The 27,557-nt window shown below is 24.5% G+C and overlaps 1 protein-coding gene across 1 annotated transcript; it reads right to left on the reverse strand.

Moving 5' to 3' along the window:
• Nucleotides 1–15,939: 15,939 nt before the first annotated feature.
• On the reverse strand, nucleotides 15,940–27,267 carry LOC145841328 (ficolin-1-like). Its single transcript, XM_082948688.1, has 7 exons — nucleotides 27,218–27,267; nucleotides 27,025–27,128; nucleotides 18,077–18,207; nucleotides 17,131–17,227; nucleotides 16,936–17,032; nucleotides 16,704–16,777; nucleotides 15,940–16,184 (listed from the first exon to the last, which is right to left on the reverse strand). The coding sequence occupies exons 1-7, from the start codon at nucleotides 27,265–27,267 to the stop codon at nucleotides 15,940–15,942; spliced, it is 798 nt and encodes a 265-aa protein (XP_082804814.1).
• Between the last annotated feature and the right edge of the window lie 290 nt (nucleotides 27,268–27,557).

Genomic DNA, 27,557 nt, shown 5'->3' on the forward strand with positions numbered 1-27,557 from the left:
AGCATACATTAACTAAGTTAAATGATTATTAACAAACCACAAAAAACCTACTAAAATTTGAATTTATTATACCAAGGTACTTTATTGGTGCATTTGTCAAGTATGGTTTAGTACTAAAAACTAAAACTAAAAAACTTAATTTGTTTTATGAAACTGTTCAAACTATAAAAACAAATTAACTATATACTAAAAATAGTATTTTAAGTTCATATTAGTTTTTTTTATAATTTTCTGTCGTACAAAAAAATATAATTTAAATTTTCTGCTCGCACTCATTCTATAACAAGCCAAGGGGGGGTAAACCATGTTTTTTACTAGTTGATCTTATTTTATAGAGTTTTTTCTAAGCTTCAAGTTGCTTTTTATCGTTTTCAAAAATTAAAATAATTTTTTGAAATATGACCAGTCAAAGTCGGGCCGCATAATAGGTTCCCTATGGGAAGGGAAAACTTAAACAGCAAAAAAAGACTATTTCATTTAAAAATCTATCTCCTCCTACATTTTTCAAGCAATCTTCTTCAAACTTTTACAGTCTAATCTTTATACAATAACAAAAAAAAATTTTAAATTACTAAAATTCTAAAGTAACATTTTTCCTTTTATTATAAGGAACGTTTCCTGAAAATTTGAAGAAGATTGCTTGAAAAATGAAGGAAGAGATAGATTTTTAAAGAATTTTAAAATTTCCGAGAAAATTGACCAAAAATTTGCCGTCCATACGTTTGTATAAGAAAATTTTTACAAAAAATTAAATATCTCAAAAGTTAAATGATATTTTTGAATTCTATAAAAACTGGCTTGTAGTTTGTACCTAAAGCTTTCATATAAATGCCAAAGTTAATTTTTGTAAAAAAAATGTTGGACCCCCCCCCCTATGGCCTATGGCTATAAGCAGCCTTATAACCCAAGTTTACAATAATTGTGCTTATGTATATTATTTTTTAGACCATTTAAGAAATTGCAAAGGTCCACTCTATGAAAAGAAAATCCAACCTGAGTGACCAAAAACTAGCTGGAGTTTTTCAGGAAATAAAAAAGTTGTAAAAATCAAAAGAAACAAAAAAGTGCTGTTAATCAAGCTTTAATACCTTATATTACCACAAAATTAAATGAAACGTTATCTATAATAAAAAAATCAAGATTTTTGTCATAAAAATAATCATTAGATTTTGAAAAAAAAATTCAAACAAGCATAAGTTTTGAATAAATCAGTAGTGTGGGTTAGCCTGAAAAAAAATCTGAGTTATCGTAAGTGTGTGGCAACGCTGATAATTACACTAAATCAGCTTTATAAAGATATAAAAGCAGCTTATTTTTAAATTTACTACTGTTATTATTTTTATAAAGAACAACATTTGTCATTGGCAAAATTCAAAACTGAACAACATCTGTATTTAACCCCTGTATAAAGTTTTATTTGTATAAAATTTCACTAAACTGTGAAACAAATTTTAAAAATTTGGAACTCTTAAATGTAAAAAAGTTATTTATTTTCTCTTTATAGGTATGTAGTAAAGTTAACCCAAAAACCTAATGTTAAATAGTAGTTGAATTTAAAATAACAAAAAAAAAAAAACAATAAGCTGTCAATATAATTTTAATTTTTTTAAGTAAAAGTTTTATCATTCGGACAAATTGTCCACAGGTTTTTTGGAGATTTCATCAAAGATTTTAAAATTATTTTAAGAACTTTAAATTTTGAGCTTAACTGATAGAAATAAAGATAATTTTATTTGGTTAAATTATTAAACTAAAAAAAATTAACGCAACTTATAATGTTTTTTATATAATTTATAAAATCACTACTTACTGTATAGTATGTAAATGTTGTGCATTGAAAATAAAAAACACTTATATAAATAAAAAAACATGCATTACAAATAAACTAAATTAATTAGACTGAAAAAAATACCTTGTTTTATAGTATAAACTAATAACACCAAGGTGTTAAAAAAATTAAAATGTAAAAAGTAATCAATACTTACTTTTTGTAAAATTGATAATTAAAACAGTAGTACACTACCTACATAAGCAATACATGTTAGAAACAAAAATTCTTATTGAATATGTATTATACAAATACTAAAACTAGTTTTTTTTTAACATAATTCACTTAAAGTTTAATTTACATGCAATAGTAGTCTTGAGCTATTTATTTTTTTAATTATTTATATTTAACTTTAAGTTTCACTAAAATAAACATTTTAAGGAGATTAAAAACTTTGGAAAAATTAAACAGATTTTTCCATCAAAATATTTAAATTACATAAATGCTTGTAAAAAACTTGGCCTTTTTATTTAATTACAACTTAAACCAACTTAGCTTTTTTCCTACAAAAATATTTCAAACAATAATACTACAAAGTTTTATTTATGATTACATCATAATAACAATTATAACAACTCAATTTCTGTTTTTAAGAAGCCATATCTTAAAAACTAGGTTAAAGTTAAAAATAAAAAATTTGACTAGAAGGTCAATTTAATAAAGAATATAATATTTAAACTTAAATTGAAACTTTTTTGAAAAAACTAAAACTTGCTAAATCTAGCCATGTTTTTAGTTAGTTTAGAACAGAGATTCTTGACTGGAGATAAATTTACCTTACCCCTTGGGGTAAATTACTTTGTATTAGGGGGTAAAATTTCTTTACTACAAGTTATGTAAATTAATGTTTATTAATGTCTTTTTAGTTTATAAGTTAGTATTTAATTGTAATTTTTTTTTTAAATAAACTCTGTAAATTTTACAATTTTTTATATCTAATAAGCTTAAACTTATAAAAAATTTCCTCAAAATTAAACATGGTTTCATATATTAGGTGTAAATTTGGTAATTAGCTTCCAAAAAGGGGTAAAACATGAATAAAAGGTTAAGAACTGCTGGTTTAGAAACTAACTTTAGCCATATCTGAAAAAAGGATCCCCCAATAGCCTGGGTATAATTGAGTCAAAAAACAGAAAATTTTCTGTAAATCAAGCTTAAACAACTAGAAATAACAAAGTAATAATAAAATCCTAACTTCACAACAATTTTTAAAAATATCAAGTCAAAATAACTAACATGGGGTTTAGCAAAATATAATAACTAGCCCAATTTTTTTTAAGTTCAGACTAGCCTGAATGTGGTAATCCTGTTTAAAGAAATAATTTACAAAAATTCAAATCTATCTAAATTTGAAATGTTGGAAATCCAATTGTCAAAGTTTTAAATTCTGTGCACCTTTCATTTATGTATTGATTAGTTGTTAAATACTTGGTTAGCATATGTTTCTGAAACTAATATAAAACAGAAAGCGTTGTAAAATTGATTACAAATTATATGACTTAATTAGAATAATATTTTTAAAACTGCTTGATAATTTGTAGGTGTAAGTATTCTTTAATGTATATACTTTCGATATTTTTTTTAATTAATAAAATGTTATGTGAAACACCAAATGTTGCAAATCAATACAAAACTTTTTCAAAACCTGATTTATGTACAGTTTAACTCTTAATTGAAAAAAGTTGTTGTCAGAAAAAACATAAATTAAAAATTTTCAATAAGTACTTTTTATAGTTTTATATAAATCTAAAGGCTTTTTTTTCCTCATTTTTTTTTTTGAATATGGATTATTAAGTGGAAATTGTTGCAACCTTGTCATAAAAATAAAACAACTTAATCAAAAAGAATTATGGTGAGTCCAAGTTTAAAGTGTTAATTTTGTTTGAATTTTTAAACACTTTTAAAATACTTATTATATTTATTATTATATATAATAAACATATATTATATTTTAAATAACTAATAAAAAAAAATTGATTTTACTGTATCTATAGTAACTATGTTGAAAGTTCAAGATTTTAAAGCTAAGACTGCCTATTTGAAATTTACAAAAAAATAATACATCATCTCTAAAAGAAATACATCAGTATATTTTAACTTTAATTAAAAATAAAATCACCAGACTTGATCTAAAATCTCTGAAAGATATTTTGATTTGCCAATGTTAACAGTATCTAACTGTTTTTTTTTTCTGTATAAAATTTCTGCAGTGATATAATTTTAAAGTATATGCTTTCCATCACTATCTTACATAATACAAATTACCATGTAACTTTTTTCAATAATTTGTTTAATACTATTTTTTTAGTTTACAAGCCATAGAGTTAGTACTACCAGTAGTTAATTTTTACAATTTGAAAAAATTTTAAGTAATGACAAAAAAGTTTATCTTTATGATAGATTTTTTGTATCAAATCTAAATTTACTATTTTACATGTAAAATTTTTTTTTAATTATAGGTTTTAAAGTAATCTTTGTTCAAAACTCAAGTTTTTTATTTTCATAATTTATCAAATTTCAGATTTTTTTAGCCTAAACTGTCAAACTCCAGGTCTTTCCAGGATTCCAGGTTAAGTGGCCACCCTGAAAAAAAAACTTAATCTTAAACTATACAAAAACTTTATTTAAAGCTTATGATTAAATCTTTTATAAAAATCCGAGTAAATTTATCACAAAAACACATTCTACAGGTTTCAAGACAATTTAAAGAAATTTTTATTAAGGTACATCAATTTTTTTTCAAAAGAACTTAAAACTAAAGAAAACAAAAAAATTCTCTGCAAAATTTTCTTCAAATGTTCAAAATATTAAATCTACAGAATGTGCTATGTGATAATTACTATGTGTAGAACAATTTCCAACCAAAACTTGAAGGTCAAATTTGCATATTTTTATTTTATTATCATTATTATTATTCAGCTAATAAAATAAAAAATATCAGTAACAGTTTTTTCTGGTTAGATGGAACAGAATAAGAAATTTTTTACATTATAAAAAATCTAGATTCAAACATGGTTATGATAATATCTCAGTTAACATTCACAAAAAATTAAAAGTCATGTCCCTAAAGTTTTAAGTAAATTCTAGCATATTATATAAGCAAATACCCAAATAGTTTAAAATTCCATATTTAAATCAGGATCAAAAAAATTACCAGGTAGCTATAGAACAATCTTCTTATCTAACTTAAATAAAATAATTGAAAAAGTAATATACGACCTTTGATATAGTTTTTTACTAAAAATAATATTTTAAACAATTCACAATTTGGTTTTTGAGAGAACCACTCTACTACCATGGCTTTGTCTGAGTTTGTAGAAGGGGTTCTAAACAGGTATGTTAAGCAGGGTTCGTGCGCGAAATTTTTTTCATTTAGCCTGACTGAGACCAACTTAGCCTGACATTTTTTCAAAGTAAGGAAAATCCCTTTTAGAAGTCATTTTAGGTGTTGGGGAGTCTCGATTATTACTATTGTAGTCTCCGACATCAACCAGCTTTATCTCAAAAATATTTTGAGCTTTAAAAATCTGCAAAAAGCAACTCATAGCTTAGTTACAACTCAATAAAATAAAACTAAATTGTGAAAAAAGTGATTAACCCCCCTATTCCCTTAACATAACAAATTCAGTGGTAAGTTTTAAAATAAGTGTTATATCTGATGTAAAATTTTAATATATATTACTAAACACAACTGTTCTATTTAGTTAAGATCTTAGTAAAAACATAACCAGAAGATTTATATTAAAACAACGTGCATTGTTGTGTTTTATTAAATTTTAAAATGAAACGATTACACGAGTATTAAAATTCAAACAAACAGCCAAGTTATTGAACTAAACTGTAGTTTTTTAATGAATTTTCATAATTTAGACGTATATAACCCACTCAAAACAAAACAATAAAGGTTCTTAAAAAATATTAGAGATTTAACATAAGGTTTTAAGCACTTATTATTAAAAATACTGACTGATTTTATCTTTAATAACTAAATCTTCATTTAGAAATAATTTCACATCTCAATTTGATCTTAAAAAGATTTCTCAATTTATTCTAATCAAAAATTTTCAAGCATTTGAACTGAGAAAAACTGATATTCTTAAATTTTTAAATAAAAAAACTGATTTAGCCTGACGTTTTTTAACTTTTGTCAAAAAAACTGATTTAGCCTGACTTAGCCTGACGCGCACGAACCCTGGTTAAGGGGGAAGCAGTAAGAACAGTATTACTTGATTAAAGCAAAGCATTTGACAGTCATGATAGTAGAATTTTGCTAAACAAATTAGAATGTTATGGTGTAAGAGGGTAAATGCAATTGTTAACTAAATTTTACTTGGCTGAAAGGAACTATATGTCAATTTTTTTAGGTATGAATCGACAAGTTAAAAAATTGACGTAAGAGTACCACAAGGTTCAGTCCTCGGACCTCTTTGATTTCTTATACACATTAATGACCTACAAAACAATATTAGCTTAAAAGTATTAAATTTTGCAGACTATACCTAACTGTATAGAACATGTAATAAAATCACATATTTACAAGACAGTGACAACCTTAATTTTGAACTTAAAAAGTCTCATTTGGCTTAAAGAAAATAATCTTAAATTAAATATAGATATTTTATCAGTATGCTATTTCATCTAGTTTAAACTATTTTTTGGAAAAATATAAATTTTGTGTCAAAATAGGTAAAACAGTTGTAAAAATGGTAAAAAGTTACAAGTACTTAGGAGTAATAATAGATAATAATTTAAGTTGGGTAGAACCCATTAAAATGGTAAAAAGTAAATTATTAAAGGCAATTGGTGTTCTTTATATAACAAGGTACTTTTTCAATGAAAAATCTTTTTACTGTAAATCTTATAAAAGTTAATGAAATAAATGTACTCATAAATAAAGCACTCAGGTGCATTCACTATAAAAAGTATAACGAGAAAGTAAGTAATTTAAAATTAACAAAAAAAAAGTGTTGAAAGTTTATTTAAATATGAGCTGGGAGCTTTTATGTTAATTGTGTAAATATTTTTTAGCAATAAATCTTAAGTGTTACTTTAAAAGTATAATTAAAGTACATAGCCATTTAACAAGGTCTTCAATTTTTTTTCTACTATGATTTAAAAATAGTAATGATCATAAATCACTGGCTTACCAAGGTAGTAAGCTTTGGACAGACCTACCTATTAGTTTAAAAGATCAAAGCCATCTTGGAAGGTTCCAGGTTGAACTGAAGGATAATTTATTAAATGATTAACTAGTTAACTAAAGTTTGCATAAGATGGTTGGATTTTTTCATAAAGAGTTGACTAGTATTCATTTTTCATCAGATTTTTCATCTGAGGTATTTATACTTTTTGAGAATATTAATTGGGTTTCAATAGCATTAGTCCAGTCTAGTATGTAAAAAGTTGTTTTAATTTTTTTTTGTTTATACATTGTTAGTGTATTAGTAAACTATTTTATTAAACAGTCTACATTCTATCTGTGTAAATAAACTTGTTAATCTTTATATATAATTTGCCAAAAAAAAAATAAATATTTAAATCATAAGCTGAAATTACTGATAACATTTGAAATTAGTGATAGATTGACTTTTTTTATGAACATTGTTTTTTATATTATTGTTTGCAAAGAAAAATGACTTCTTATTTTAATCATTTTTTGTGTTTGTTAAAATTATTATTATTATGGTTTGGTTAAACTCTTATAGTTAGATATTTATTCAAATTTGTAAAAACTGATAATTCTAATTAAAAGGGTATAACTATTAAACTTATTTAGTTTAAGCATAGTTTTTTTTTTGGATACAGCTTTATTTTATTATATTATTTTAATATTGCAGTTTTTTTTTAATGTTATACCTTTATTCTATTATTATTTATTTTTTGATAAGTTAAAAAAGTTAATTGTAGAATCCAAATTCTTAAACATACTTTTAGAACCTTAAAATTAATTTTATATTTAACTTTATTTAAACCATATAAAATTTATAATAGGGTAAACTATTTATTAAAATTAATGATAAATTTTAAATATAAAAACACTTCATATAAAAACTTTACCTCTTGTAAAGTTCAATACAGACTTTATAAGTGTTTTATGTTAGATACTATCTTAAATAACTTTTTTTTTTTTTGGGAAAACATTTAATGTTGTAAATCTTAATACATAGTCTCATTATTCAGAGTTTAATTTTAACTGTTAAGTTTTTTTTTTTTCTTCATGTTTTAGCTCATTAAAATTTTGATTAAAGTTAGATATACAACTCTATGACCAAGAGGTCTTTTTGTGTACTCAGGTCTTTGAACCAATAATTTTTGAGCAATTTTTGTTTTTTTGTTTGTTCAATAAACTGCTAACTATTATTTTTTGATGTAGTGTCATAATTACTAATGGAATAGACTCAAAATATATAAAAAACTTTTCTTATAAAGGTCTTAAATAATAGAAAATTTTATTTTTATTTTCATTCAGATAGTTTTCATTTATCAATATTATCTCTAAACCAACAGTCTAAACATTTAAAACTATATACATAATGATTTTACAATAAAAAAACAGATCATAGTTATTGACTTATTGTCTATTGAACAACAAAAAACGCTCAAAAAGTTTGGACCAAGGACCTGGTGCTCAAAAAAAACCTTTTGGTTATCAAGTCATAAACCAGAACAGTTTAAGACATGTCCAGGACTTAGTTGCAGTAGATACACTTCTTGTTAGAGAATGGTTAGAGGACACACAGAGTATATAAAAACCTTTTTTTTGGAAAATTTACTGGACAATTAAGGCCATAGGGGGGGGTCCACTTTGTTTTTTACAACTTGATCTTATTTTGTATAATTTAATCTGAGCTATCAGACACTTTTAACCGCTTAAAAAAACTCAAAGTAACTTTTGAGATATAAGCGATCAAAGAAAGGGCGTTCAATAGGTTCCTTATGGAAGGCGAAAACTAAAAATGCAAAAAAAGACTATTTCACTAAAAATCTATCTCCTCCTTCATTTTTTGAGTAATCTTTCTCAAATTTTTACAGAATGTGTATCATTAAACTTTAAAGAGGGCTATTGTAGGAATTTTTTTAATTTTGAGTAAAAAAAAAATTACTGTCAAAAAACTACCCTTTTTTTTAGTTTTTTGTGGATAAAATTTTTATTTTTCAAAATTTCAAAAATTCCAACATTCAGATTCTTCAAAATATTAAAAGGAACATTTCCTGAAAATTTGAAGTCTCTAGGTCAAAAAATGAAGGAGGAGATAGGTTTTTAGTGCGTTTTAAAATTTCCGAGAAAATTGACCCCAAAAAATTTGTGGTCCATACGTTTGTATCGGAAACTTTTTACAAAAAATAAAATATCTCAAAAATTAAATTATATTTTTGAATTCTATATTAACAGGCTTTTAGTTTGTATTTAAAGCTTTCATATAAAATCCAAAGTTATTTTTTGTAAAAAAAAAAGTCGGACCCCCCCTATGGCCTTAACTAATTACAATTAATTAAAACATTTAAATATTTTACTGTTCATCTTGAACAGCTAATTTTCTTCAAAAATTTTTTCTCAGGTTGCACTAAAGAAGCCTTCTATACATATATTTAAAAGAATTTGGTAGTAGTTAATATTAAAATACTATTTTAAAACAAAATTATGATAATTTATGCAATAATAGAGCACTAGTATTGTAAAGAGTAACTGTTATGGTACAAGAATTTTTTTGTATAAGTGTTATTCTTTTTTTAACCAAAAGGTTCTTTGTGCCCTAGGTTCTAGAACCTTTGAGCCCTTTTTTGTTGTTCAATAAATTATATATATATAACTTAACTTGAGTCAGCCATTGGTTTCAACAAGCAACATTCAACTCAGAGAGTTTTCAAAGCTGTCATTAAGACACCTAATTGTAATTTTTTATAAAAACTATTTATTGTCTTTAAAAATTTGTTTTTGGTTTAAATACTTTTTGGCCCAGTTTTCTGACCCTGATCTCTAGAATTATCATCTTAAATCTGTAACTAAGATCAAGCATGGTAATAAATTCTACATATTTCAGCTTAATATGGCTTGTTTGCTCATATTGTTATGATTACTCGAATTGTTGTAAGATTCAGCATTAAACTTAGAGGTATAGATAAACTAAGGCAATGTTAATTTACTTAAATCAGCTACAAGCTAAAGCCAATAGATTTAATGAAAATCGTATATGAACTTAATCCGAAAATAAAGTATATAAAATATGAAAAATAAATTTGATCCTTTTTACTTAATATTTTATTGTTAAAGAGGTAAGAGTAAAATCTGATTTTTTTTTTTCACTAAAAAGATTAAGCAGTTAAAAAAATACAGTTTGTAACAAAAAATGAAAATCGTATGATAATCTTTATGTTTTTTTTTTTCTGATGTTTTCAAATATTGTTGTTGTCATGTATTTTTTCTTTTTGTTTGTAGAGTCTAAAAATTAGAGTTGACTCAGTTGCCATAAAATTATAGTTGCAAAAGTTTGGGTTTGGGCATTTTGCAGCAAGTATTGCTGTTAAAACGATATAGGTTTTTGAAGTTAGAATCCTAACCCTTACCCTCGGTCGGTAGCTTTTTTTTTTTTATTATTATTTTGTTAGTAGTTTTTTTGAGTATTTTTTGTCTTTATTTTTACTAATACTGTTACCCCTAACCCTTACCATCAGTCAATAACTTTTTTTTTTTATAAAATTATTTTTTTTTCTGATGTGAAAAAATGTAACTCGTGCAAAGTTGACACTTGGTGCAAAATCGTCTTCGTGCAATTTTTTTTCTTGTGCAATTTTGTTCCCTCGTGCTAATTTTGCTTCGTGCAATTTTGGCTTTGTGCAATTTTGTTTCCTTGCAACTTAGACCCGATCCCGCACTATATAGAAGTACATACATTGTAGTTATGATTGTTTGTTTTACGACTTTATAGTGTTTGAAATGTTTTGCTATTTGCTCACATGCTTTATACTTAAATCTAGAGGTGTGTATTTACAGATTAAAAAAAATATGTAAAAATATGGCAATCTTTTAAGAATTGCAATTTTAAATTTTAGAACTAATGTATTAGTATTTCTACTCAAAAACCATCAAATACTTTTTATAACGTTTTTTATTGATTAAGTAACAGAAGCTTACATTTTAGTTTTCATTTTGCTTTAAAGAATATATTAAACATTTTTGATAAAAAAACTAAACCATGTATAGAAGAAACAAATTTCATTTTTTAAGACTAACAATTGGAAACAAACAGTTTTAAGAAATACAAATTAATTCTAAATTTATTAGTGTCTTCATTAAAACTTTTTCAGTTTTTGCAAGTTTCATAAAGCATCAACTAATGAAAAAGCATGACATTTAATAATAAAATTACTAAATAAAAGTTAGTTTTTTAATCTTAAAACATTTTAGTTTCAATTCTAGTAGTAGTTATACGTTAAAATTTTTTTTTTTACAAAAAACAAAAAATGATTATGATGACTTATTTTAAACTTTTGACAAAACATTTAAGTAAAAAGAAGAATATTGTTTAAATTAATTGGTTTAATTTAAGGCAAAAAAACAAACTTGATATTTTTCTAACAATAAAATTAAGAAAAAATTTAATTTGAAAGACTATTCATATAAGTGAAACTTAATTTAACTTATATACATAATTCATAATTTTTTTTTTTCAAATTTCCATGAGCTTTGCACAAAAGATATTTTAAACGAATCTATACATAACATGCAGCCAACAAACGTCCCACTTTGAAATACTTTTTTTTTGTACTTGTACACACCACACAATTATCAAGCAATTTGTTATCAACAAAAGTGCTGAAAACAATTTACTAATAGTATCAGATTTCGTAAAATCTTCTGTTTTTAGTAAGGTATTTCAAAAAGTGTTTCTTAAAGATGGTGAAAACAAAAACTTTTAGCTTATTGATAAAGACTGTTTAGAAATGCAAAAAAAATATAAGCAATGATGAAACAATTAAATTTGTCAATCATTTAAAAGATGAAATAACAGAACAGCAAATAATATTCCTTCGTTTTTTTGTTAAACGTACTATTTATTTTAAAATTTTCACTTAACATAGTTAATCTTAAACTGTTCTTTGGCTACATCTTCTGTACCAAAACAACAGAAAATTTCATATGTAATACTAATACACAAAAAAGGTAACAAATACAACCTTTTAAATTACAGACCAATTTCTTTGACAAGTAGTTTTGCAGGATCTTTAAACGTATAGTTTCTTTAAACCATATTTTCATTTTTATTAAATAACCTTATTTCACCTAAACAATTTAGTTTTCTCTCTAACCGAACATCCTGTTTTTAATTATTAGATTGCTTAAACTCTTGGTTGGTGTCTTTTTTAAGCAATAAGTCTACTAAAGTAATCTATACGGATATCAAAAAAGCTTTTGATTCCGTATTCCATAATAAATTAATTAAAACATTATTGCAATACAAAATTCATAACAGCCTGGAGAGTTGGTTCAAAGAGTTTCTAAACGATATAACTCAAAAAGTAGTAATTAACAACACATTTTTAGAAACTTTACCTATTTTTAAAGGAGTCCCTCAAGAAGAGGTTAATAGCCCACTAATATTTATTATATACATAAATGATGTAGATTTAGAAGTTGATGTTAGCAGCAACATTAACCTCTTTGCAGATGACACAAAAGTTTTAGCCAATCGAACACAACTTTACATATTCACTTAGATAAAATTTACATTTGGCTAAGAAAAGAAAACTAAACTTAAATCTTAGTAATTGTAAATTTTTAATTATTAAAAAAAGCACTACTATCTCTACTTTCGACTTTGAAATTAACAATATAAACTCATCTTCATTTAAAGTATTTAAATATCTTTGAATTTTTGTTTCTGAAAATTTAAAATGGGACCACCATTTTAATTACCTTAACCTAATTGCATCAGCTACATCTTTTCAAGTTTTAAAAAGTTTTAAGTCTACCTATTAAACATCCTTAAAGAGTTGTTTCTCATATACATTTGTCAATAACACACCAATCTGGTCTCCATAATTAAAAAAAGATATAAACCATATATAATCTGCTCAAAGAAAATATACCAGTTTAATCTTCGACCGCTGCAATAGTTCTGATACGTCTTACCTTGATAGACTAACAAACGTAGTATTTTGTCTTTAAAATACTGGAGACTTGAATTTGACCTCATTACTTTTTTTAAACAAGTTATCGGTTAAACTACAATTCTCATACAATCATTTTTAAAATCTATAGAACTAATTACTTACTGAGAGGAAATAGCTTATTAAAACTTATGTAACTTAATATCAAAGTAATTTTATTATAACAAAAGTAATAAAGATTAAATTATGATTTTGATAAAATGTAAAATACTAGAAAGAAATTGGCTATGATTTATTACTTTAGCTTTCTAGTTACTATAGAGATAAATCAGCTGTAATTAATGATTTACAAATTTTTCAATGCTTGCTGGGTACTCCCTTATTTTCAACCCAAAGAGGGCCATATGGACCTTTTGGTAAAACTCTGATTAAAACTTATGTTTTTCAGATGCATGAGTACATAAAACTGTATTCTAAAGGTTGATAAAGTAAATAATAAAATAATATCTACCTACTTAATAACTTTATTTATCGCTTATTGTTTAAAGTTTTTAAAAAAGTAAATCTATTTAACTTACCACCTTTCTCCTTTGTATTATAAAAATAGTATTCTATTTGCTTTTGTTTAAATAACTATGTAGCTACAAAGTTTAAATTGAAAATATTTAATGAGTTTTGAGTTTTTTAACCAATACAGTTGTACGCAGAACTAAATATAATATTATGTTTGTGCTTTAAATACATGTAACTATAATACCACTTTAATTTTTTTCAAGGCATAAATATTCGACCCATTTGTTTATAAAGTAAAGGCCGAGTTTTAAACATTATGTGCATTAAAAAAAATAGTTTTAGGTAAAAACTTGTGATTTTGAAGTTAAGTTGAGTAAATATACTGTTTAAAAAACTTTCTGTGAGAAATAAAAATCAAAATATAAATAAAACAGCACTTAATTTTTTTAAATAGTTTATTTACTGTATTATATCATTAAATTGTTGAAAGTATTATGTAACACTACATCTCAGCGGTTGAACTTTTTTTTTCTACCGAATTTATTCGATTTGATTCCATGATAAAGCTCTTTGTTAACAGTATAATCTATTAAAAATACCTCTAGCAACAAGTCCTTATTTTAAACAAATTTTGACTATTGTTTAAACTCTGGTAAAATTACTCCCTACAAGTATCAATGTATGAATAACCTTGTGTCTTGATATTTAATTGTTCACTGAAGGCGAACGATTAGATGTGAGTAAAACGTTGATTGTCAATGTTAAGAAATAACTAGTTAATTTTATGTTCTTCTTTGTGAAAAATGTCACTACGCCAAAAAAATATTATTTTGATTAAAAAAAACTTGAAAATCATCGAGTCATTACCAGCTTTAATTTTGTATTTAATTTATTGTAATAAAAAAAAACATTTTTAAACGCACATTATTTGTTTTAGCTAGAAGCTTATGATGTTTTAATTTGATTTAAATTTATTATATGACGTTTGCAGTAGCTTTATAATTAGACAGAGTTTTATATGCTAACTAGCTAATTTTTAGTTGTTTTTTGTAAGTAAGTTACTGAATCACAAATAACAGTTTACTTAAAAATTATACATCTTTCTGAAATAAAAATATTAATTTGAATAAAACACTTTAATCATAAATAATATTTTCTTGGTAGATTTTTACTATTTGTTATACTAATGCTATAAAAGTTGATAAAAAAAAGTTTCTGTATTTTTTAATTTAAAAGCATTTTTAATAAGTTTTCCATACAATTTCTAATATAAGTGTTTAATAAAACTAAATATGTTTAAACAAATCATGTTTTACAACTTTTGTTTAGAAGCTTTTAAAATAGTTAGGTCATTTCATTAAAATTTTTAATGATAAGGTATAGGGTATTACTTAAACTTATTATCATGTTTTATAATTTTTTTTGTAAAATGTCATATTTTATTACTTTGAAAAAAAGTTATTCTTTTAAATTTCAGGTACGCAATACTTTAGTAAAACTGCCATTGTTTGTTGTCATAGTTTTGAAAGATTTTGGAAGCTAAAGAATGGTAGAAAAAAAAATAATTTGCTTTAAATTTTGTTTTTTACTTAAGTTATATCTTGTGCTTTTAGTAAATTTTATGGTTTAATTATTAAAATTTGTGCACTGATAGTAAATGTTAATAAAAAAAAACTTAAGTAAGCAGCGGTTTGTGTACAAACGACATCTTCAACAATATCTTTTGTTAGCAAATTAATAGTTCATATAAAGTTTTTTTTTAAGTAAACTTGCTTATTATATAAAACAACCAGTTGTAAATTTGTGAGGACTTTATTAAGAAAATGAAAATAAAACAAGTGTTTAAAACTTGTTTTTTGTGTTCATAACCAACTTATAATCTGTAGAATGCTTTTTATTTGATTTTTTTTTATAAACTCAAAGTTTAAAATACATAAGGATAATATATGTTATAAGTTTTGTGTCAATTAGTCTTGTTTTACCGTATGTTACATAAATACTATTTAAAGAAGAATATGCAATTTTACAAGCTGATTTGCATTTTAAGTTTTATGATCTCTTTAAAATAAAAGCTATCGTTAATAAAGTATTTATTTAAATTACAGCTTAACCCTACAAAAACAAAATTTTATTGATTATAAATTCAATTTGTTTAAAAAAGTTCCTATCGTATATGTGTCATTTTCGAGTAAAACTTTCTAACCATATATTAATTTGTAATTTTATATTTACAACTTGTATAAACAATCCAAGTTTTTTAATAAAGAAAATAATTGATAGCTAACGTAACAAAAAAATACTTGTAAAATTTTTGTTTTATTTACAAAAGCAACGAAAAACTTGACAGTCTATTTCAAAATTACCACAAGTACAAAATATTTTTTAAAGTGTGATGTTATTAAGATAAAAAAAAAGAAGTATAAGAAATATTTCATTAACAGATTTCAACTGAAACATTCGATAGATGATTGTTTGTTTATCTTTTTTTTTCAGTTTTCACCAGCCGGCCTTATCATTAGTTGTATTTTTTTCAAATATCTGTAGTCACCCCAGTATATTACATTGTACCATATATAATTGCTGCCACTGTAATGTCCGTTGACGTTTTGACCGCCACAATGCATCCACCAAAAACCACCTCCGCGGCCAGCAGCACAACTACCATCATACGCATTGTCGTGGTCAACATCATACGTGGTAAACTCCTTGTTATTAAAATCCTCCAGTGCGTCACCTTACGGATAAAATTATTTTTAGAAGAACTTTTAATTACAAACTTTATAAATGCATTTTGTTTAATGCAAAAAAGTCAAAAGTTTTTCAAGTTGCTTTAGTAATTTGTTACAGCTAAATTGAAAATGTTTGTTGTGTTTTACTTAGACCTTTTTAAAAAATTTGACTTTTGGTTAAAATATTCAGTTTACCTAAACTCCTTATTGTTTTCCTAAACCTTTCCACAAGCCATCTTATAATGGATAAAGTTATTTTCAGAAAAATATTTATTTACAAACTTTATAAATGTATTTTGTTTTATGCAAACTTTCTAGTCAAAACTTTTTTTAATTTTTTTTAGTAATTTGAAAATGGCTAAATTGAAAAAAAAAAATTTCAATCGTTTATATATTGTTTTACTTAGACCTTTGTAAAACTGTTTAACATTTGGTTGACATATTCAGTTTATATATTAAAAAAATCAAAGGTTAAGTTTTAAGCAAAAGTTATATTATTATTCTGACAACAATTTATTACAAACCTCCATTTCCAGAGTAAGACCCAGGTTTGAATGAAAGTCTGTAGCCTTCCTCTGAACCAGCTACACGAAAGTTCCTAAATTTGACTAGTTTAAAAAAAAGTAAAGTTTGGCTCAATAAATTTTCTGTACATTTTTATAAACTTTTCAGTATTACTGTTTTATAATTTAGCTAGCTACATAGAAAGCTAAAAGTATTTTTGTTTATGTTTATACAATATATAACTAAACTCACTTGTATTCTGCATATCTATTTTCACCATCAGAAGTAGTAAATTCCACCATTAAGTCACAATCCGAGGTTTCAGTCAAATTATTTAGGTATTTGAGGCCTGCAATTTTATGTAGATTTATTAAAAAGTTTAAATTGTTTATTGAATTAATTTTTTTTTGCGTTCTTGAAGATTTTATCTATTAAAAATAAACTTACCCAACCAAAATTCGCCGTTACTTGAGCCAAAACCGTGTTCGTATGAACTCCAGTTTCTATTAAAGTCCACTGTTCCGTCCAATCTCCTTTGAAAAACCTAATAAAATCGCTTCTGAGAATTTGCATTTATTAGAAACAACAATAATCTTTAAACAACTTAAAACTTTATAAAATTACTTAATTTACCTAATTTTTTATAAAGTACATACATTTGTTTATTAATGTATATAAATATATGTAAATGGTATACTATCAAAATCCACCCGATCATAATTCACCCGCGTTCAAAATCCATCAATTTTTTTTATTTTATTTATTAATTTATTTTATATATTTTTATATTTCTACTTATTTATTTATTTAATTTTCACTATCACTGTTACCCCTAACCCTTTCCCTCGTTCGGTAGGCGCTTCTCGAATTTGATCGGGTGGATTTCGAACGCGGGTGAATTATGATCGCAGGTGGATTTTGAACGTGTCCCACGTAAATAAAATCCTAATAAAATCGCTTCTGAGAATTTGCATTTATTAGAAACAACAATAATCTTTAAACAACTTAAAACTTTATAAAATTACTTAATTTACCTAATTTTTTATAAAGTACATACATTTGTTTATTAATGTATATAAATATATGTAAATGGTATACTATCAAAATCCACCCGATCATAATTCACCCGCGTTCAAAATCCATCAATTTTTTTTATTTTATTTATTAATTTATTTTATATATTTTTATATTTCTACTTATTTATTTATTTAATTTTCACTATCACTGTTACCCCTAACCCTTTCCCTCGTTCGGTAGGCGCTTCTCGAATTTGATCGGGTGGATTTCGAACGCGGGTGAATTATGATCGCAGGTGGATTTTGAACGTGTCCCACGTAAATATATACTTTCAAATAACTCAATTGGGTAACTAAATATTTTCAAACAAACTTACGGTCCATCCACCAGAGGCGCTATCCATTTCACATCGAACCTCCAAAACTTCCCCGTCAATTTGAATCTTGTAAGTTCCAGTTGGTAATCTTGGGTCGAAATCTTTGATGTCTTTGCAGTTCATTGACTTACCTTGATAAAAGCATACATATACATTTTTATAAAAACCATCATTAAAAAATAACATTCAGCATACCTAGAAAAATTTTTCCTAAAACATCCACTTTCTTTGATTGTTCAGTTAGTTTATCTTTTTGTTTTGATATAGTCTTGTTTTGAGCTACTATGATCTTGTTTAGCATCTTTGTTTATAAAAATTCATTAGATAAATATTTTACCTAATTTTTTAGTTAAACAAACTTCCTTTTTATATTTAGTTTGCCCTGATATAGTTTTGTTTAGCATCTTTGTTTATAAAAACTCATTAGAAAAATATGTTAATAACATTTTAAAACTAAACATACATACCTTTTCATAATCAGTTTGCCATGATATAGTCTTGTTTTGTTCAAGTATCTTCTTATTAAGGGAACAATTTTTTCCTGTATAGTGTATCACTAAGCAAGAAAGGCATATTATTACAAAAATATTAAATACAGCAGACGCAATTAATATCTTTTTCGATTCAAATACCATTATTACTTCATCAAAATATTGCTGAATAAAACTTCTCTTGTTTGTTTTTGAAAAATATACTATTTAACAGGAATATTCTTTTAGTTTTAAAATATAATTATGTTAATGTTTAACTGATGTAGTTTTATAAACTAGTTGCGCCCAAGTTTAAAAAATGCTCTCCACACTTAATAACTATAAAAAGTTAATAAATAAAAACTGGTTTAAAGTTATAAAAAATTAAAATTAAATTTAATGCACACTACTGCGCACAGGTGCACACTTTGGTGAATATTAAAAATTTAATAAAAAATAACTTAATAAATAAAAATTGTTTTTTAATTGTTCAAATAGTAGTAAAAGCTAAGATTTTCTTTCAAGCTTAGAAGTTTACCTAAAACGAATTCTCAATTATGCTGTTTATGTTTTTCACTTATTCTAAAATAGTTTGATATACATAGTACATTAGTATAATGAACTTTAAAAATTTCTAACAATTGATCAATTTCGTACAAAAACTACAATGAAACAATTGAAAACTTTAAAAAGTCCTGTAAGAACAAATATATTTTATTTATAAATCTTTGATTTAATAAACCTATACAACCACATTTGAGTGTACTTTTTGAAATTCTGTCTAGAACAAAATTAGTTGCGAACAGATATTGAAGCTTAAACTTTTTTCTTTTAATTGAATTACTCTTTCATAATTTTAATTTTTTTAAAAGTCTAGAATTTTTATTTTTGTTTGTTCTAGTTTACTAATACAATACCAACCTTTTTAACGCTGAATGAAAGTATAAATGCTATTAAAAAGTATAAAGTAGTAGTTTTAAAACTAAGATTAAGTAAGTTTCACGAATTTCTTTAAACTTGTTACATACTGTCGTTTAAACTATATTTGCACATTAAAAAAGTATTTGAACAAGCTGCTATAAAAGGTATAAAACATACTATTTTATGAAGAAAACAGCTGTCACTTTTGAATAAACAGAAGTTAAAAAAAATTGAATTAAATTAATTATTTTTCATCAAATTATAATGTTTTAAAATATGTAAACAATTTTTGTCAATCACAAAATTACTTACAATTATTTACCAGCTTTACTCTTAGAATTTAATTTAAAAAAAAATTAAAAAAATTATACAAATAATCAGTTCATTCAAAACTACTTTTATAGTTTAAAAAACCAAAGCAACATAATCTAAAAGAGACTGAGTAAAGTGAAAAAGCTTTTGTTCTACTCAATCACTGGCAAAACTATTTGAAATAAAATAAAAATTTTAAAGCAAACTACTTTAAGTATTTAGAAGCAAAAGTATTTTGAAATGTGAAAATGTATTTTTTTTTTATTAACGAGAGAGTGGAAAAATACAAAAAATATTTTTTGTTGTAAAATTACAGTAAAGTTTTACAACCATAAAAAGTAGATAAGAAATTCTAAGTAAAATACGACAGATATAATTGATTAAACTTAAAGATTATTAAAATATTTTCGGACTCACATAAAACGCACTATGAACAATTAAACTAAAAGTTTAAATACAACATAAACCTCATAATACACAAAACTGTTAATTAAAAAAAATAAAGTCTTTAAATGACTTCATAATGCTCTTTAGTAAAGTTTAGCTGAAACTGTGTAATTTTTTATTTGTTTATATAAAACAAACTTTATTATAACTTCTTCTGCTATAATTTATACCTGATTTTTATCACTGTTAATGTTTTATAGTCTGTACTGTACGAGTTTTTTTAAATGGTCTCAGAGATAAATCTGCCTGTGAATAAAAAAACTTAATTTGGTTTTACATTATGTTTTGTGTTGAAACTTATAGCAAAAGAGTCATTTTATTTTTTTTTCGATAGATGACAAACGCTGCAACTAAATTTTATTTGAGTTTGCTCTATTTCTACGAAAGGTGTTGTTGTGATGTTTTTAAATTTTAAATTTTTCTAAGCTTTAAGCCAAAGTTGTACTTTCATAAACACATTAGCCAGTATGCAAAATAATAAAATATATTGACTTGTTTTATTTCTTACTTAAACATTTTGTTTCCTGAACTACCATAACTGGAGTTGCATCAAAAATAAATAAGTTTTAAACAGAGCTTTATAAACGTTTAATATTTTTTTATGTTAAACATTTAAAAGTGTTAAAAAACTACTTAAATTAGCTTTATAAGTGGTCAATAATTTATTATGTTACTATTTATTTATTACAAAATATTTAGATGAATTCATTAATAAATTAAAACAGTTTTTTTGGTGTAATACAACATGTATATCTATTTTAGTTTACTTTTATGTTTTCTTCAAATTATTTTGTTAAATTCTGACTAATTTTATCTTATAAAAAAACAGTTTTTTTTGAAACAAGTACTATAAAAATACTAAAAAAGTTCTAATAAATTTTAATTTAACAGTGATTATTTGAAAACTAAAAAACACAGGTTTACTTTATTTTACTGAAGCTATTTTTTAGAAAATTTTTAGTTATCTTAGACTTATACATCCTATTTATTTCCTAATCTAAATGCCGTTAATTTCAAATAAAGTTTGTTTACTTCATGCTTATAAAAAATTGTTAGTTGCTTACTTTTGTGCTTACTGTGTTAAAAAGGTTTGAAATTAGTTTCAGATTAGGGTATTTACCTCCCACGGAGGCCCAACAGTGACTTGCTCGATCACGAGAAATAAGTAAAAGGAAATATGTAAAAGAAACTTGTTGTATACAACTTTATTTCTAATGTTTTGTAGTAAATTTTATTTTATTTTATTTACAAATATCAACGAAAACAACTCTTTAACACCAACAAAGTTCACAAAAGCAAAAGTTGGAAACATGTAATTGTTTACATCGCAAGTAAAATATAACAAACGAAAACTTTTCAGTAACCTACTGACTAAATTGTTCAACCAGTTTCTGAAGAGCGTACGACAAAAAGTCCCTATTCCGCTTCCAAATACCCCCTTGACTGAAATACTCGATCTGTGACGTAATAATTTTTGAGGAGTTGCTTGCAGCGCGGTTGGCTGGTCCGCAACAAAAAATTTGAAAAAATTGTTAATTTAGTAAACTAGTTTGTGTTTTAAAACATAAACTTGGTTGTTTTTAAAGAGAATAACATGTAAGAATTTTCTAGATTACTAGTTAAAGTTTTTTAAAGTTTAGATAATTTTTTTACGTAATATTTTTGAACTCTAATTTAAAGTTTATAACTTTAAAATGAAATATCTAGTCAAAGGATTATTTTTATAGAGAAATAAACAACAATTATCGACATTATTCTTATTAAGCTAACTATTTTTGTTTTGAAATCAATTTAAATAAAAAGTAAAAAACTATCAGTTATTGTTTACAGGCTAAATAAGACTTTAAAAAGTTTTTAAATGAAATGTAAAAAAAAAGAACATTACTAAGATTTAAACTTTTAATGCTTATTGCTAAATAATATTTTTTTATATAAAAAATAAAACGAATCATTTGTTAATCAACATTATAATAATTTTTTTATTAATATCTTATGTCACATGAAATAAATCAAAAACATAAAAAAATACTCAAATTAGTTTTAATATAATGTAAGACTAAATAAAATGTTTTCAATGAACATTTAATTTTGTAGGTTGTATTACAAAACATTGTAATTACAAACTAATTTAAATTTATAGTTTGTAATTTTCTTAACTGATAGAGTTGAATTCAATTACAGTATGCAAGTAAAACTAAGTTTTCATAGAAATACTAGCCTTAAAAAAATTAAAAACGTAACAAGATTATATATTACAACACAAAGTTATTACTAAAAAGAAAATCATCGACTTATCTCTAAAAGAAAAATATTTTTGAGTTGAAAACAATGTATTAGATAATTTATAAGTTTATGATATGCTATTTTGTTTAGCAGTTTTTCTTAGATAAAATTAAAAAACATATTTTTTTTTAATTTGCAACGTAATGGCTTATAACTTAAGATAATGATGATATAAAACAGCTTGTCTCTTTTTTTTTATTAAGTTTTCTGTTATTCAAAAACATTTAACTAGTTTTTAAATCATTACATAAACGCGTATTTAGTGCTAAATAAATATTAACTAAATAAAAATATTTTAGATTAAAAAAATACATGCTGTGCTATGTTATAATTTTTATATCAAAGTCGATGATTTTTATATTTGTAGAAAGGAGTTTAAAATTTTTTTTTAAAGTTGTTTAAAGATAACTTTGAATTTTTTTTTATCATATAATAAAAATGCAGCTTAGAAGTTGTATATATTTTTAGAAGAAAGAACTTTACTAATAATTTTGCTTAACCATATTTAACTTCAGGTTTTAAAATATTGGTTAAACTCTTGTTTATAAAAGAATCATCAAAAAATAAAATATCAATGTTTCTACTTAAAAGTAGCGAAGTAATAACTAAAAACAAATACGCTTTAAACTAATTTCTAATACGTTAAATATTTATCTTTGTTACACATCTGAAGTTTTTCTAAAAATAAAAGCTTTAAAAAAACTACTTAAATTACCTTTGTAAGCGGTCAATACTTAGTATGTTACTTTTTTAATAAAACATTTAGATGGGTCTTTTAACAAATTAAAACAGCTTTTTTTGTAGTGGATATATTTTATTTTACTTACAACATTGATAATGCTATTTTGCTTTAATATGACTAATTTTGTTTTTTTTTTGAAAAATTGTTTTATTGAAAACAATTACTATTAAAAAAACTAAAAAAAAAACCTTTACTTTTAGTTTAAAAATGTTTTATTCTTATCAATTTTTTTTTACTTGTTTTTCTTTAAAATAATTCTGAATTACATTTTAGTTATCTTGACTTGTATATTCTATTCATTCCGTTATCTACTAATTTAACCAATTTTACAATTATAGTAAAGGCGTATAAAATGTTCTAGTTTAACAACTTACATGCTTATTATAGTACTTTCAAATTATTAGACAACTTAAAAATACTTTATTATACTAAAAAAAATAAACATATTGCTTTTTGGCAGAACTTACGTTGGCAATTTAACTTTTTATTTTCAAATGTATAAACAACTAAAACTAAATGAGCATTTCAACGAAGAAAAAAAGTATCTAAAATCTATGTAAGTAAATTGTACATTGTGTCATCAGTATTTGATGTTTTTTTTCAAATAAAATCCAAATAACCTGAAATTTTTGTTTCATAGTAAAACAGTGGATTAAATGCTACTACAAGGAACTTATAAAACATATCAAATTAAAAAAACCACAGTAAAACAATTAAGAGTTTTGTAATTTCACTACTAATCACAATCTTATTTTAAATTTAAAGTCCTGTATGTTTACCGTTTTAAATAAAAATACTGTTTACAACAACATTACCTGATAACCGCTATTAATGCTTAAACTAGTTTGTTTTGAGTAGTAAAATTTGTTTAAGTTTATTTAAGTTGTTTTCGATAGACACGATTTTTTATTATTAGGTTATACAAGATCACTTAAAGAAAGTATAATGAACTACGCTGCGTTTAACTAGAAACATTAATACTTTATATTTTAATGCTTCTTTTACAAACAACAGTTAAAAGTTGTGGTTAAAAAGTTTTAAAAATTGAGCAGTAATTGTAATCAGGAAGTAAGTATTTACATGCATAAATTTATATAAACAAGTATAAAGTATTTCTTATGAGTTTTAAATTAGATATCTATTGCGATTTAAACAGATTCAACTTGTTTAACTTAAAAACTTTAGTAATTTTTGTGTTAATTTTAGATTGTTTTGCAAAAAAAGCTAAGTAATATAACATTACAACAATAAATAGATTTAAAGTAAAATATTTTTATACGAACTTTTACTTTTACACAACGAATCAAAACAAAATATTTTTTTTTTTAAACAAATTTAAAATGAATAATATATTTAACTTAAATGTTTTAAAAACTAATTAAAACAACAGTGGAAAGTTTTTATTCATACATCAAGATAATAGAAAATCATCATAAAAGTAAGAAAATACTTTAAAACCAGACTTAAAAGTAAAAAATTCACAGTAAATTTATAGATAGTTAAGTATTAAAAAACTTAAATGACTTATTAAAACAATAGTGAAAAGTTTTTTACGTTATTTTGAGAGAGTGGAAAATCACCGAAACTTTTTTATTTTTACTTTATAACTACACTAAAATTTTTAAAAAAGTACAGAAAATTTATCGGTCATTAAATATTTAAAAACTTTAAGTGACTTATTAAAACAACAGTAGAAAGTTGATTTAAATTTCGAGAGAGTGGAAAATCACCAAAAACTTTTAAATTATACTGTAAACAAACACAAATACATCAAAATTTACATAAGACTTATTTGTAGGTATGAAAAGTAGGTTAGAAACACAATTGAAGGTATGACTGAAGCAGTTTACCTTGCTTTAGTGTTTTAAGACCTAGGGAGCAGTTTTCTTAGATATATTTCTAAATAATTGATGCTTATTGTTACTTCTAAGCTTACTAACTCTCATTTTTATGTTAATACTGTTCAAGACAAAATGTTTTATAAACTTCATAAAATCAAGTTTACCAGAGATTTAGATCTAGATTTGGTGTTAAACTTTTTTTTTACAAATTTAAACGCAATTAACATTGAATAAAATACTTCACGAAATTCTCAGTAAAAGGTTTTGAGGGTTTAAAAAGTTAAACGCAAAACAAGGTCTAAAGTATTAGACCGCCTTTCTACATTCTAGTCTTGGCAAATTGAAAACAAAAAGTATGATTTTAAAAGCAGCAACTTTAATAAAACTTTCTTTATAACGGTTCTACCTAAAAATTACAGTTGGAAATGAAAATTTAAAGTAGTTGTTCTTAGAACTATAATTTATATTTTTCACATTTTTTGTTATTTCTTAGTTCTTGCTTACTTTAAAATATTAACACAAAATGGATTTTTTAATTGATTACTCAACTAAGTTTAAAAAAACTTTACTTCGTTTGCTTTTAAAATATTTTTAATTAAACCATAGTTGAAAATTTATCAAAAAACAGATACAGCTAATTAATTGACCATAATAAAATAAACATTATACTTTAGTTTACTTTTTTATTAAACTGAAAAAGTTAAACTACAGTATAAGTACGACAAAACACTTTAGGTTGTAACAAACTTGTGAGTGTATGTGGTTTTAAAAAATGCATAAAATTTTTAATTAATGTTCAAAATACTCAGAACAAACTTTATTGCTAAACATTTATTGTTCAAAAAATACTGCTCATTTAACGGTTTTAGTGTATTTATAGTAAAAACTTGTGTAAAAATGTTTTTGGAAAATTACGAATTAGAACTTTTATATAGAAGTATTAGATATATTTACCTAATTTCTGTCTATTCACAAAGCTTTATTGTATCAAAAAAAAATTGTGGTAAGTTTTAATCAATATGCTAACAACTATGAGCCATAGTTACAATTTAAAAAATGATTCAGAAGCCTTTAATTAAAATGCTGACTGCAATATTATCTATAAGTGAAGGCCTCTCTAAATTCTCTCATTACAACGATCGAGAGTCACATTATTCTGTAGATCACACAAGAGCAGGATCATGTATGATAAGAAGTTTGTATCAACTGTGGCCATACAACTTATGCTTGATATATGTGATTATAGTGATGATATATGTTATCATTACAATATTTAGTGGTTAGCGATATGATTTTTTATCAAAAAAAACTAATTTGCATAAGTTTTCTTTAGTTAGCTTAAAGTTACGTCATATAGGATTTATACTTTCTAATATACCTGTTGCGAACAAAAACATGTTCGAGGAAAATGACTCAAAGATAAACAAAGTTAATATTTTAGTTACGGTGATGATATATGTTATTATACAATATTTAATAGTTAATGATGTAGTTTTTTATCGAAAATATCTAACTTGCTTTTTTAAATTTGTTTTAAGCTTAAAGTTACGTCATATAGGAAGTTAACATAGTGCACCAAAATAAAACATCTAAACTACTGGTTTAGACTAACTTAGAACAAAATTAACAATCGAGTTAACAACCTTTTTATACAAATTGTACTTTTAGTTTAATTAGGTTAGTGTAAATAACTTTAATAGCCACACAACGTTTTATTATCCACAAAAGGTTCTTCGGTGTTAGTTTTACGGATCCGTTCAACGAATTCTTCGTTTGCTCTGATCAGTTCAGCCCTCAACCGCTTGCTGACGCACATCCTGCATGGCTACGTTTCCCACTCCAGAAAAACACACTCCTCATCGTACGGGATGCGAGGGAAGAGCCTAAAGAGTTTTTCGAGCTAAGGCATTGCAGAACACGATAACAACAAACGGCGCTTAACTTCCAAAGTGTTCACTTCGTCGATGGTGGAACCTGCACGCTCTTTGACGTCGTTTCTCCTGACAATTTTCTTGACAGAAACGTCCCTTCCCCGGCTAGTTGTTTATGGTCACATTGGCAGGTAACACTAAATTACTTTAATTCCATTTTTTAACCACTCCCGCCGAAGTTTCACAGAACTAACCGTCTTTGGCAAAACTCGCCGAATCTGCCTGATTCCGACTTTATCGTCATGCTTAGGCTTCTCAGCTCAGCCAGCTATAGCGTTTTTGGGTGGGGATTTTAGATATGCACGTGCACAGCTTAACTATGGTTATTTTTTTTTTTAATTACAAAAAACAAATTGTTTTAATTTTTGTGAACCGGTTTTAAAAATTCGAATTAACCTCTGTGATGTAAGAAATCAAATCTGAAGAGTTAAATAGGCATTTTTAATAAAACGAGCTGCTAAAATGGCAATAGTTGGTTATTACAATGTTATGTTTTTTATCTTACTGTTTTTAAGTAATCCTTTTAAAACTTTT

This window comes from Thalia democratica, chromosome 7, assembly GCF_965202585.1.
Source record: "Thalia democratica chromosome 7, ktThaDemo2.hap1.1, whole genome shotgun sequence".
Classification (NCBI taxonomy): Eukaryota; Metazoa; Chordata; class Thaliacea; order Salpida; family Salpidae; genus Thalia; species Thalia democratica.